The following is a 14179-nucleotide window of genomic DNA, read 5'->3' as shown; positions in this document are numbered from 1 at the left end:
TGCATTACTTTTTGTTACCTGGGCTGGGCTGGCATTTGTTTTTCAATAACAAAACACACAAAAGTATTTTTGGCAACTGTAAAGGCCCATTCACACCAAAAGAGAAAGTGCCTCTGCACTTCACTCCCGATTTCTCTCAACAGGAGACAGGAGAGGCGTAAGTGAATAAATGGGAAAACAAGGTAACTTGTGTTACTTATTTGAAAAAGTAGACTTAAAAAGATATAATGCCCTACTTTACTAGTTACTCAAAAAAGTAATCTGATTACATAACTTGCGTTACTTGCGTACATGTGTACAGTAACTTGCCTCTCTCTGCAGATTTGAGGAGTTCCTCGTAGTACTCCTTACAAGTCAGAACCTCCTTTTCCAGCTGGGCACAATCAGCCACCGTGAAAACCTCAGATTCATCGCTGTCCCTCAGGAAGTCCTCAAAGTGGGACTGCAGGCTGCTCAGCACCTGCTCGTGATCACCTGGCAATAGCGTCTTGATCTAGGGAGGGAAATTAACATTATACTACTGTATGAACTCGCTAGGTTTTAAAACAACTTTCGTCTCAGGGAATGCAAAAACAAGATTTGTACCGAGGCAACAGTGCTTTTGCGGATGGTGCGGATGTCAGTCATCAGATAGTGCCAGGACACGACGCTCTTCATGTTAATGTGAGAGTGGTGCCACAGAGCCAGAGCATTCTGATACAGCTGCTCGATCCTGGTGGAGTGAGAGAAGGAAAATCAAGCATGCTACTATACAATTTAAACCCTGCAGGCTCATCTTGCTCTTCATCTGCCTCCATTTTTGCAAGACATCTCAACATCCAACCAACAACCAATGCATAGAAGCAAACCCTAGCCCTATTTTTTTTGTCTTCACCTGCTTGCCATTTCAGTGGCCTCCTTGTTGGGTGGAGGTACACTAAAGCAGACTGAAGGTACCATGGCCTCATTTCCAGATGGACTGATCACTTTCCACTTTGCCCTGTGAGAATTGCTCACTAGAACGCACTCATCTTCTTTGCTAATGGTGATCTGAGGAGAGAGGGGTCACAGAATGCATTATGGCAAACACTGCTGTAAATACGCAGGCAGCTGTTCCAGCGAGCTGAACGGACCTCTATCTGGCGGTAGTCACAGATGGATTTGACGGGTAAGGAGGTCCTGATGGGGTTCTCTGGGTTGCGGGCCTTGAGCTGAACAACGGACTTTGCCCGTCCCACTAACCCACCCACTGTGCTGCTGTATTTCAGGAGCTGTTCTTTCTCATCCTGTGAAGAAACACCAGTCCAGCCTCAGTCATGCATATACAGCTACACCTTAAAACATTCATGAATGAGAATCTTAAGAAATAGAACTTGTTCGTATTTTGATTGCTTCATTCTTTTAGTCTTTAAAGGGATAGTTCACCAAAAAATGAAAATTCTGTCATTAATTACTCAGCCTCATGTCGTTCCAAACCCATAAGACCTTCGTTCATCTTCGGAACACAAATTAAGTTACAGTCTTCTGCCATTTTGGAGAGTACCCCTGAACGTAATCAGCGCTGTTTACATTCAGTGGAAAGCGCGTGCATGCTGGGGTACTCTCCAAAACTCTGGGAGAAGAATTGCTGAATAAATTATGTTTTTTTTTCTTTGCACACAAAAAGCAAAGCTATTCTATTTCTATTCTCGTAGCTTCGTAAAATTACAGTCAAACCCCTGATGTCACATGGACTATTTTACTGATGTCCTTGCTACGTTTCTGGACATTGATCGTGGTAATATCCTTGCTGTCTATGGGAGGGTCAGAGAGCTCTCGAATTCCATAAAAAATATCTTAATTTGTGTTCCGAAGATTAACGAAGGTCTTACGGGTTTGGAACAACTTGAGGGTGAGTAATTAATGACAGAACTTTCATTTTTGAGTGAACTAACCCTTTAAGTCCATAACGCTCCAAACCCGAATAATTGCATGAATTTATGGTGTGGTAGCAAATAGGGGTGTGACGAGATCTCGTGGCACGAGATCTCGCGTATTAATCAAAAGTAGGTCATTACACTTAAATCAAATCACGATATGGACTAGTATCTGTACATATTAAGCCGCAAAAGTCGATTTAAATATGAATCTTGCATGTTCTGCCTGTCTCTGTTAATGAATGGCGCAGATGCGTGGTTTCATTTACTACACACACACTGAATCGCGCGTGACACTCACGGTGATTTCAGTGTCTGCCGTCTCACTAAATGAGGACGTAAACACATGAACAACATCTCCAGAACTGCTCTGAGAGTCACTTCATGAGCATTTTAGCGTTTGATTTGAGTAAAACCAGCGTCATATCTCATACACAGAACTGTAAAGGTATTCATGGCAACCCGACAAAATAAAAGTCCAGTTTGATTTGAAGACATTGTGCCTATAACTATTTTTCAGTAGAATGTACATAGTACTACTAAAATGAAACAAACATAATTTTTTAAGGAATAATCACAAAACATTTCTTCCATGTTTTAATTTTAATAGTAAATCCCCTTTGTTTGCCAAAAAAATCTTGTTTGCTTAATTTTCAATAATTAAAACAAATGATAAATTAAATTAATATTTTATGCCTTAATTTGATAACCAGAAAAATGTAAATACACAACACAGAATTTCTGAGGGAAAAAAAATCATAAGGCTACTTTAAGAAAAAAAAATTATACATTAAAAAATGTTTTATGCATTCAAATAATTAGACAAAATAAAACATTTCATAGGGCGCTAAACATGTAATTTTTGTTAAACTTTTAATAAATTGATGTGGAAATGTATAAGTTTAATGATTTTAATTAATTAGACATGTTTTTTAATTAATAACATTTTATTTAACTATTAAAAAGGAGTCGAGAAAAATTAAAATGGAAAAAAATAAAACAGAAATAGGGCCCTAACTATCCCTCAGCCTTGCCGCGCCCCCCAGTTTGGCAACCACTGTTTTATTCTTTTAAATTGATACATTAATCGTGTTTATTATATATATTTTTTTATTAAAGTGGAAGACTGCTTCACTTCCACTTTAAAGGGATATTTATGTTGTTTATTATTTATTTTTATTTATACTATTTATAATTTTTGTGCAATTTACTTGCCTTTCAGTTGAGTTTGTGGCAAAACATTTTGCAGTGTTTACATGTTGTTTATTACTGCATAAAATGTATTAAAATAGATGTTTAATTTCATAAAGTACAAGTTGATTTCAAAATGCACCTACTTTTTTGCATTTCATGTTTTTCAGTTGAATAAAAGACTATTTTTCCCTATATATTTCATCATTGAGGATTTCTTAAAAAAAGTCTAAAAATCTCGTCTCGTCTCGTCTCGTCTCGTTCTCGTGAACCCAGTCTCGTCTCGTCTCGTGGGATAAGTGTCTCGTCACACCCCTAGTAGCAAACTAACCATGGACTCTTGAATGAGATCCTCCAGCCGATGTAAACTGCTGTTTCGGTCGCAGCTGTACTTTCTGTGGATGGCATCTTGGAGGCTCCTAAGGTAATCCAATGACTCTTTGGCGTCGCTGAAAAACTGTAAGCAGAGTAACAGCATACCTGTAAGTCTGACATGAGTCATAAAAATCAGTTCTGCTAAAAACAGCTGCGTAACTCACGTCAAAGTAGACAGCGTTCTCTTTCAGATGTTGCTCCACACAGTGACAGAGCTGCAGTATCCAGCTCCACTGAGTCTGCATGGCTGCTCTGTATGCCTGCGTAGTGCACAGATGGAAACATACAGTTAGATTAAACAGCTAATTTTATTTTATTTTATTTTACTATTTTATCTTCCTTTCTTCCATGGAACAAAAAATTAGAAGTTGGTGACCACAGGAACCAGTTGAGTCCTCTGCACAATCTGACTTTGCTGCAGCTTGGAATTGAACTGCTGGTTTCGTCTGGCCAGAGGAGAACTGGCCCCCCTACTGAGCCTGGTTTCTCCCAAGGTTTTTTCTACATTCTGTCACCGATGGAGTTTTGGTTCCTTGCCGCTGTCGCCTCTGGCTTGCTTAGTTGGGGACACTTAATCTCCAGCGATATCGTTGACTTGATTGCACAGATACTAATTAAACTGAACTGAGCTGGATGATGACATCACTGAATTCAATGATGAACTGCCTTTAACTGTTTTCCGAATTAATGCTGTACAGTTGCTTTGACACAATTTGTATTGTTAAAAGTGCTATATAAATAAAGGTGACTTGACTTGCTGTGTATTTTAATATGATGATGACAAGCTTAAATGGATGAGAATTAGGGAAGATTATTAGTAAAAAAAAAGATGTTTGCCCAACCCTACCTACTTTCCTAATACATTTATGATACATTTTCATTGTGTGGAAATGAGGAAATGAACAGCTTGAACATTCTGCTAAACTTCTCCATTTGTGTTTTACTTAAAAAAAAAAAAACGTACAGGTTTGGACCAACGTGAATGTATAAAAATTATGATAGAATGTTTGTCTGCACTATTTCTTAAATTCTAGTTTCATGACCTTTTGTTTTATTCATGAAAATGATGGTGTTTTCAAGTTTAGAGTCTAGTGTAGTGCTGTTATTCCAGGCTGTACCTCGATGGTCAATCTGGCAGGATGGTTCTCCAGTAGGAGGCTCTCTGCCTTCTCCTGTACTGTCTTGATCACCTCCTCCTTGTCATCCAGTTCTCTCATGAGATCCTGTGGAAAGACATGGGCATATGAAGACGCTCCAGGCACAGATATCTAGCTTTCTTTCAAAAACCTGAACCTCAACATGCAAAGGCAAGTGAAGGCAATGCGATGAACACAAAATCTTGATCATGACGGATGTTGACGGTGCCATTACTGCTCCAACAGAAGAGGATGTGTTAACCGCAGGCACAGTTTAAGTTCATTTCTAGTGGCTCTTGTGGATTCACTATAATTACCGTATTGGGTGGATATTCATATTGCTAGAATGAAGCCTTAAAGCAAAACGCTTTTTATTTATCACAGCTAATCCATCTAATGGCCAACTAGATATTTCTCACAGTTTTGGCCATGTACATAATGGCAAGGCAAGGCAAGTTAATTGAATAAATACACAAAGGTAATTCAAAGTGCTTTCAAAATTCAAATAAACATAACAATAGATGCATAAGAAATAATACAAATGTTTAAAATAATGCCTTAAATAAATAATCACCACATATTAAAATCACTGGGTTATCTGCAATGTTCCAAATAAGAAAAAAAAACAATATAAGACAAACATTAATAAATCACTAGCTCTTTTAGACTGAGCACAACATTGGTTTGATGTGGTTGAAAGGACTTACTGCATGATAATCCCTCTTCCTTGAAATGTTACTGTTTCGCTCACTCCAGTCGAAAGCCACTTCCTCTTCCTCCTTCTCATTGAGCCAGATCAGCTCCTGAGTGGCGCGGGACACAAAATCATACAGGCTGTCCAGGTGTTTCTGCCTCTCACTGGAGCATCTCTGAAAACACCAGAGAACACCAAACTGAGTTCACGCACAGTTCTCACTGAATGTGAGGTTTAAAAGCAGATCTTTAATAAGCTCCTTTACCAGCAGCCTCCCGTACTGGCTTTCTAACTTATTCAGCTTCTCAGAGTAACTCTGCTTCAGTGGCTGGGTCATCTGAATCTGTGGGAGGGACACGGGTCAGTCAGACACGTTTGTGCTTATATTTTTAAGACAAGTATTTGTTGGAATACATGTCATTTAAAGGAACAGATTACCCAAACCCAATTTTGAGTTTTGATTGCTCATAGATTTTCAGCAAATAACAACTTAAATTTAGCTGTTAAAATAAAGTTAACTGTATTTAGCACGCTAAACATATTCTGGGTTTATAGTGATATTTTTTATTTATTTAAAAATATGTAATGATGTGTATTACCTCACTCATTTTGGCTTCTTTAATGCTCATCTGGAATTCTTCAATGGCTTTGTGAAAATCTTTATGATTCCCTAAATTTGATTCAACACTTGGCAGATCAGATCCCCATTCTGCTTGATCAAGCTGAACCTTACAGAGACAAAAAGTTCAGGAAAAAAAGCATCAGATAACCAAAACTGAAAAATAGGTCACTTTTTTTTTATTTTAAGCATAAACCTGCATCATCGTTCAAACCATCGCACTTGGCATTTTTAATAATAAAAATCAAATGAGATTGTTTGTTCAAAATGTAAAACATAAATACAGACGACAAATGAACAAATATACTAATTAAGAAGTGCACTAGCAGAATGAAGGATTAAAAGAATCTGAAGTCTTAAACATACCTGCATTTCCTCAACCCAGTTGAGCAGATCCTGCACAAACTTCACATTAACCTCATCCTCGGTCAAGCTGGGATCCAGGAATGAGGATTTGAGCATGGGCTTGCGGATCTGCATGTGTTTGAGCTGCTGAAGAACCCCGGGCTCCATGCCTCCTCCTCCTCCTCCTCCTCTGCCGCTGAGGTAAGTCTGGACCGAGGCAGGCTGCATGCTGGGCGTCATGGCTGGGCTCATCGCAGGGCTGCCACCTGATGTGACCAGGCCTCCGTGAGTGAGCGCAGGAGACAGTCCGGCACTGAAGTTTGGGGAAAAGTTTGAGTTCAAACTCTGCGTGATGCCAGAGATCATCATCTTGGTCTGTTCTGAGGTCAGCGTGCGTGCTTTGCTGTAGACGGTTGAACACTCTGTTCTCAAAGCCAGCAGATCGTCACGGAGCTTAGAGACCCTGAGGACCAAAGAGATCAAGGAGACTTTAGCGTTCAGAAACAGTGAAGGTGAACTATTTCTATTGCTCATTTTGAGAATGCCTCAGTGATTTTTTCTCTTTAATAATGAAGCTCAGTCAAAGACTGTCTGACCTCTGAACGAGCTGATCAGCCAAGTAGAATTTCCCATCCAGTAAAAGCTGAATATCCAGCACTTGCTGCCTCAGTAAATTCTCACACTCCAGAAGGTAACCAGCGATCTCTGCTTCATTCTGAAACTGAATTCCTGATTCCAACCGTTTCGCATCCTAGAGGATATATTCATCCTCATTAATATTTTAAGTGTAAAAAAAAAGACATTTGCCACTTCAAAACTTTAAAACTTTTTTTAGAATAATATATATTTTTAAAGAATTTCTTAAGTATACTGTATCGTTTTTCCAGTAAAATATCTAAACATCCATTTATATATACTGTATATACTGTATGTATGTGTGTTTATGTATCTATGTATGTATGTATACATCCTTAAGTAATAATTATTTAACAAAATTAGATTTAAATTACTTTAATCAACTGGCCAGCAACTGGCCTGTGTGTAAACCTCACTCAATTTTGTTTGTTAAAGCAAATGTGCGTGTGTGTGTGTACAGGTATATATGGTTTATGAGGACACAAATGTGTATAATGACATGTGTACTACAACGTAAACATGGTTTATGAGGACACTTCCTGTGTCTGCGTAAAACAAAAAGCTTAAAAAAACATGCAAAACGGTGTTTTATGAAATTCAAAAATTGCCAGTAGTCTTCTGTAAGGGGTAGGTTTAGGTGTAGGGCGATAGAAAATAGTTTGTACAGTATAAAAACCATTACGCCTATGGAGAGTCCCCGTAAACCACAAATGCAAGTATGTGTGTTGTTATATACTGTATATATATATATATATATATATATATGCACATTTTCTGAAAAGGTCTTTACATGGTATGACGTTTTGCTTATCAAATAAATAACATTTCTGATAATTAAAATGAAATCTGATCATTACTGGATATTAAGACAAAATATTGGTAAGGAACTCACCGACTGCAGAGCTGTCCGTGCTAACACTAATTTGTCCTCTCCGGCTACACAGTCTCGCTGAACTCTGTTTGCAATCTGCTGCAGCATTTCAAGTCTACGAAAAACAAAAGACAGGTCCAATCAAGCATCAGGACACGTTTGGTGCAGAATTTTGCAGAGGAAACCACAACCTCCCTGAAGCATGTGTGGCTCCCTCACCTGGGTCCATACACAGAGCAGCTATTGAGATAAAGCGGTGTGCTGGACAGAGGCTCGAGTGCTCCGGAGAGCAGGTTTTCAGCCAAGCCCAGGCTGGTCAGAGTGCTGTCACTCACTGATGAGGTGCTACTGCAGTACACCAGGTTGCTGTTCATCATAACAGACTAGCGTTTACCACCCCTCCATCAGCAGCAGAGAGCCCAGCGTCCATCTAGAGTCCCGGACCCGCGCACACAGCCCTTCTGACCGCACCTGCTTCCAGCCGCTGCTATTTATAGGCTCGCAGAAAAGCCAGCCCACAGCAGCATCAGCCCCAGGTAAAACACTGAGCGTTGCTTTTCATGTGAGACAGATGATCCAGCACAGGTTTAGACAGTTAGGCTGAGAGAGATGGGGGTGTGTCGCACCACACAACACATTCCTCTCCCTGCCTAACAGCCATTTCTCAATTTCACCGTTTCACAGCATTGACGGCAGTGCTGTTAGTATTTGTGACCCTGGAGCACAAAAGCAGTCTTAAGTCGCTGGGGTATATTTGTAGCAATAGCCAAAAAATACACTGCATGGGTCAAAATTATTGATTTTTCTTTTATGCCAAAAATCATTAAGATATTAAGTATAGATCATGTTCCATGAAGATATTTTGTAAATGTCCTACCATAAATATATCAAAACTTAATTTTTGATTAGTAATATGCATTGCTAAGTACTTCATCTGGACCGCTTTAAAGGTGATTTTCTCAATATTTAGATTTTTTTGCACCCTCAGATTCCAGATTTTCAAATAGCTGTATCTCGCGCAAATATTGTCCTAACGAACCATACATCAATGGAAAGCTTATTTATTCAGCTTTCAGATGATGTATAAATCTCAATTTCAAAAAATGTACCCTTATGACTGGTTTTGTGGTCCAGGGTCACATATAATCATGTGTACATAAAACTGTTAATAAATATCAAAAGCATGAGTGATTTCCATATATTTCCAGGTAATTTCCAACGCCATGTTTTCACCTAAACATTATGAGTAACACAACTGCGAACTGCACAGGTGTGACAGTCATTTCTGCGCAGGAAACAAAACTAATCTCTGCTGGCAATATAACAAAAATATTACATATCAATCTAATATATTTGAAATGCATAGAAGGCTGATTTTAACCCTAAATAATTGCCTACATACATTGTTACTAAGACACTGAAAGAGAAATGTGTGAACAAGCGTCATCAAACAGAACTCGTGAACATAAAGGCCCCAAATCATGAAACATAAACAGAACTAATTTCAGTGCAAATTGTACATACAAAATAATTTCAATGCATTATTTGACAATTTACATAAGAATGGATTTATAAATGATTGACACAATAGTTGAGTCCAATGACTGTTTTTAGATTTACAGAAGACTTCCTCATCTCCAACTGATCAGATATCAGATATATATTGAGCAGATATCCCGCCACCAAACTCGCACCATTTGTTGAGCCCCATCGGTTGCTATATTGAATTGGTCGGGATGCTCAAACAAACAAAGCAGTGTTTTGACAGCAGCGCAGTGTTTACACTTTTCAGGAGAGCGGCATATAACAAGCTGCTCCACAGAGTAAGCCATCAATAGCATTCATGTTCATCTCAATGGCAGTTGCTTGGCTGGCGCAGGGCTGACCAGATTTTTTTTTTAAGCTAATTTCACTCTTTCAAGAACCCTCCATAAATAAGAACCTCTTTTAAGAACTCTGCACTGATAAAACACCTACTAAACTAAAAAATACTATAAATATTGGCATTATAAATATTGCTTGAGAAAACACCATTTTATTTTATCAGAATATACAGCAAATTTTGCAACTGCTGTCAAAGGAGAAACAAAATATCTAGCAGCAGGAGCTAACTGGAACATGCTAACATGGCAACTTTGATTCCTTATATCCTTATATTCCTTATATAATGTGTCACTGTACATTTGGCTGAGATATGCAGAAGTACTTTAGCAGACATTTTTAAGTGAAAAACACTTTTAATCAAATCACTGCCATAGACGGTTTGAACTTCTTCTTTACGTTTTTGCAACTGAATTTTAAAAACACCATAATGCTCTCATGCTCTTCTATTTCTTAATGCCACAAGTGACAAGACAAGAAATGATTGTAAAACTAATATAAGGACTTTCTAAAGACTCGAGGAAACTTAACATCTAAATAAAAACATCATTAATAATTCAAAACCTAATTAATAATAGCAAAAATATTATAAATATCCCATATATCAGGGGTGCACAACTTGGAACTAAACTCTGCAGGGCTGCGACCCTTCAGGAATTGAGTTCTGCACCCCTGCCATATATCACCCATACAAAAAGAGCATATTAAAAAAATCACTTCGAAATCAGTTTAACATTACAAGAGTTGTAAATGAAGAAATAGTGCCTTTCTAAAAACATTCTAGTTCTAAAACCTCAAAATTTAAAATGTTGTATTGTTGCTAGTTTGATATGATAACAAAAAATATTAAGAATGTAAATGTCAAAAATGCCAAGTGAATTCCTCACCCATATTCTTTCATTAAGAAATAGCGATGGAGAGATATATAGCGTGTGTAAATCATCTCATACCTGTCCACTTCAGGCCTCAGGCTCTTCTCTCTCTCCAGCATGGCGACGATCAGCTTGCCCCATTCCTTCTCCACGTCATTAGGATGGTACCCTTGAGGGAGCTGGATGCGACCGAACTCTATCCACACCTGCATCCCAACATACAGCCGAGTTTAAGACACCCCTACACGTGTCACGTACAGGTCAAAAAATATGAACGATCAAAAAAAGAAACGAAAGATACAAACCTCTAGCATTTTGTAGAGATGCTTGATTTTGGCCTTTTCATTTTCTTTCGGTGGTATTTCATTCTCTTTAAACAGTAGATACTGCGTATAAAGTGCCTGTAAAGTTCAAAAGGGTTAGTTCTGACAAAAAAAAAGAGATTTCTATCCATCAGACAGAGAAAAAGACAACATAGCCACTGGAGTTATGAGCGCAGAACACCTGCACGCTGTGCTTCTGCTCATAGAGAAAGATGGAGCTGCTCTTCAGGTCTTTAAAGAGGCTTTAATCGTTTTCTCGAGTGGGACGCTACATATTTGCCATGGAAATCCTCTGAGCCAGTACCGCTAATCTGCCTCAGGCTCCAATAGACTAAGCACTGCTTAAAGTTAGCGATTATCAGAGAGTCTCAGCAACTGCTGATCGCTGAAAAAGCACATCTGTAAATGTCTGATATTTGACAAATCATTACTTAAGATATATCTGCCCTTTCATAAATCAAAATGTAAAACTGGTCCAGGAATAGTTCACCTCAAAACACCCCTCATGTCTCTCCAAACCCTGCATGTGCACTAATTGTACAAGCTACTGTCAGGGCCATATTTCTTACTTCCAAATAATAAAAAAAAGAACATTATGTTTTGCATAAATATATGGTCTGGTTTATGGATTTCTATTTTATGTTAAAAAAATTATTTACATTATTTACATAATTGCATGAAAAAAAATCAACTAGCCATTCAGGAAACCCACCAAGTAATATCTACTTACATTCTTAACAGCAATATGAAAGTGTGAGGCATCTCACCTTAAGTTCCACAGGATTGCTGGGGAAATTTCTGTCTGACATAACAGTCACATTGTGTTTGATCCACTGGCTGAGGTACTTCACCATGTTCTGGTATTCAACCCATTTAATGTCCACATCCTGTTTCAGGAACATCAACTTTTAGTTAAGATCTATATATTCTAAGAAAAATTTTAACACAGGCATGATTCCAACAATATGGGATAAATTTATAGGACGTGTCACTTCTTGGCTTTCTTCATATCGTATTCATTTATTCAAGAATTGCAAGCATGTTGTGTCAATGGGTCTTAAATGGAAACCAGTATGCACGCTTCATACTCTTCCTCAAGCAGAATTATCCAATGTTCTGGGAATGATTCCAAAGAATCAACAGATTCCTTAGGAGCTTCTAAATCATTTAATTTCCTGCATAACAAGCCTATAACTCTTCCAAGAAACACGGAATGCTTATGTAACGTGAAAATGTAGACACAACGTTTATTTGCATAGACCAAGCAAATTCTCCAGCCCACCCAGCTAAAACCTGACTACAGCATGCAGGTAGCTAATATCATCCTTGAGATGTTTATGTAGTATCAGCCTGAGTATCCTCAGAGAAGAGTCATGGCTGAAATCAGAGTATTTTTGTGTTTCAGTCACAGACAGTGGAAAATAACTAGACATGCTTTACTAGAGCTCACATTTAACACAGAAGATGCCTTTAAGTGATTTGTATTTGCACTGTTTTCAGTGCAACACTTGTGAAAAAGTGTGCTTAATTGTATTACATATGCATTTGTTGTGTACTTGCAGATAATATAATATTAATCTAGTAAAAAGCCACTTGAGTGAACTTAAAGAGAGCACAATTTCAAGTCTTAAGTACAATTTCAGAAAGTGCACTTGTTTTTTGACCTCAAAATGTCAAATTGAGGTTTACTTTAAAGTACATTGATTTTTGTGTTAAAGTACTCTTACCTTAATGTTTTGACTAACATGCTAAAGCACGTGTAAAGCACTTTTATTATTATTTTAATATTATAATTATAACAGTGTGTTATTCAATATTAAATTTTAAATGCACTAAATTGTAACTTCATTACAAATGACAAATGATTTTAAATACATGACACATTTCAGAATAAAGATGGCATAGTATATTTTAGTTTATCAATATTTTTTTGTTTACCATTGTCATGCTAGTCAGGTCATTTGGCAGTAATTATGAAAGTACATATAAAGTTGTACAGATGCATGGTTAAAAAAATAATTCTGAAGTTCAGCTAATTGCATTTAATATTAGTTTAAACTAAGTCTGAAAACATTACATACAGTTTGCACTTCAGTATATTCCGTTAAAGTATTTTTTCCATAACAATACTCTTTTTAAAACTATGCTAAAGTGTACTACTTTTTCACAGAGTTAGTGATATTATAGCTATATGTGATTGTACTTACATTTGCACTGATGCCCTCCATACCCTCCGGTACTTTCGGGAAGACATCGTATAACGTTGATACGTAAGTAATAACAGACTTCTCATCGGGAGATGACACGTCCACATCTGCTCGAATGGACAAACATTTGATTAGTTAGAATGCAAATGTATAAAACATTGAACAGTTTTGCAACAGATAATACTTCCTGTAACCTTTCCTCTAGGAAAAATCCATCACAGACAGTTAACAGTTTTATTAAGTGTTGAATTCACTGTTTAGTCTGCTGAGGATAGTGTTGGGCATTGAATACTATTCTTAGATCCCAGTGTTGTTTTAAAATGACCATGAAATACTGTGAAACTGCAGGGCGAAATATCTGACATTCAGACTGCAGCTCTGGTGACTCCCTGTATGGAGGAACCAGTTGTGCTGCGCCAGAAAACAACACGTCAAAGCTGAATCAATGACGGCTCACTTCAGACATTTAGTAGAGTTGTGTTAACTAGCAGCTCATTCTCACTCTGAGACAACAATCACATCTCAAGAGTCTCGCACATCACCAAAAGAAACAAAGGCACTCTATGGTGTCATTTTTGTGAAATGGTTGGTAACCTAATTGTTTTTAATGAGAAAAAGGTGGCATAATGATGATGAATTTGTTTTCGAATGACATTTGGAACAAAGTACAGCAGAGGTGAAAAAAAGAGAGGGCGTCCAAAAGTAAAGAAGAGTATGGGCAGCTAAGGTCCCTGTTGAAAAAACTAGCATATGCTGGTTAGGTATGTTTTGAAGCATGGCTGCTGGTTTAAGATGGTCATGAGCTGGTTTAAGCTGGTCCTAAGCAACTAGCTCCAGCTCAGGACCAGCTTAGGACCAGCACATGACCATCTTAGCATCTATGCACTGTGTGTTTTTGCTTTTATGATTTTCTTAATTATATATATATATAAATTTATATTCTATAAATTTATATATATATATATATATAAAAGTCTCTTGTATTGGTGTAAAGCACACTGGTCAACTGTTGTTGTGTTTAGTTGTGCTATAGAAATAAAATTGACATTGGCATTGACATTGACATTAGGTGCGTTCGACTTGAAGCACGGCTACAGACGGCGATCAACGAGAGTAGCCGCTTGCAGTCGGGGG

At 37.7% G+C, this 14179-nt stretch overlaps 1 protein-coding gene across 1 annotated transcript in view; it reads right to left on the bottom strand.

Moving 5' to 3' along the window:
- dst (dystonin) overlaps window positions 1-14179 on the bottom strand; it is a 159104-nt gene that overhangs the window by 77378 nt on the left and 67547 nt on the right. The window contains exons 9-25 of the mRNA XM_016566904.1: window positions 13046-13152; window positions 11606-11725; window positions 10821-10916; window positions 10594-10721; window positions 7784-7877; window positions 6852-7006; window positions 6277-6718; window positions 5891-6019; window positions 5557-5634; window positions 5305-5466; window positions 4580-4684; window positions 3626-3721; window positions 3418-3543; window positions 1113-1265; window positions 875-1029; window positions 586-712; window positions 310-493 (exon numbers count right to left, since the gene is read on the bottom strand). Coding sequence (XP_016422390.1) covers window positions 310-493; window positions 586-712; window positions 875-1029; window positions 1113-1265; window positions 3418-3543; window positions 3626-3721; window positions 4580-4684; window positions 5305-5466; window positions 5557-5634; window positions 5891-6019; window positions 6277-6718; window positions 6852-7006; window positions 7784-7877; window positions 10594-10721; window positions 10821-10916; window positions 11606-11725; window positions 13046-13152 — 2457 coding nt within the window. The remainder of the gene's footprint in view (window positions 1-309; window positions 494-585; window positions 713-874; window positions 1030-1112; window positions 1266-3417; window positions 3544-3625; window positions 3722-4579; window positions 4685-5304; window positions 5467-5556; window positions 5635-5890; window positions 6020-6276; window positions 6719-6851; window positions 7007-7783; window positions 7878-10593; window positions 10722-10820; window positions 10917-11605; window positions 11726-13045; window positions 13153-14179) is intronic.

Source organism: Sinocyclocheilus rhinocerous, unplaced genomic scaffold, assembly GCF_001515625.1.
Source record: "Sinocyclocheilus rhinocerous isolate Xijiao unplaced genomic scaffold, SAMN03320098_v1.1 scaffold552, whole genome shotgun sequence".
Lineage (NCBI taxonomy): Eukaryota > Metazoa > Chordata > Actinopteri > Cypriniformes > Cyprinidae > Sinocyclocheilus > Sinocyclocheilus rhinocerous.
This window is presented reverse-complemented; position numbering and strand designations above follow the sequence as displayed.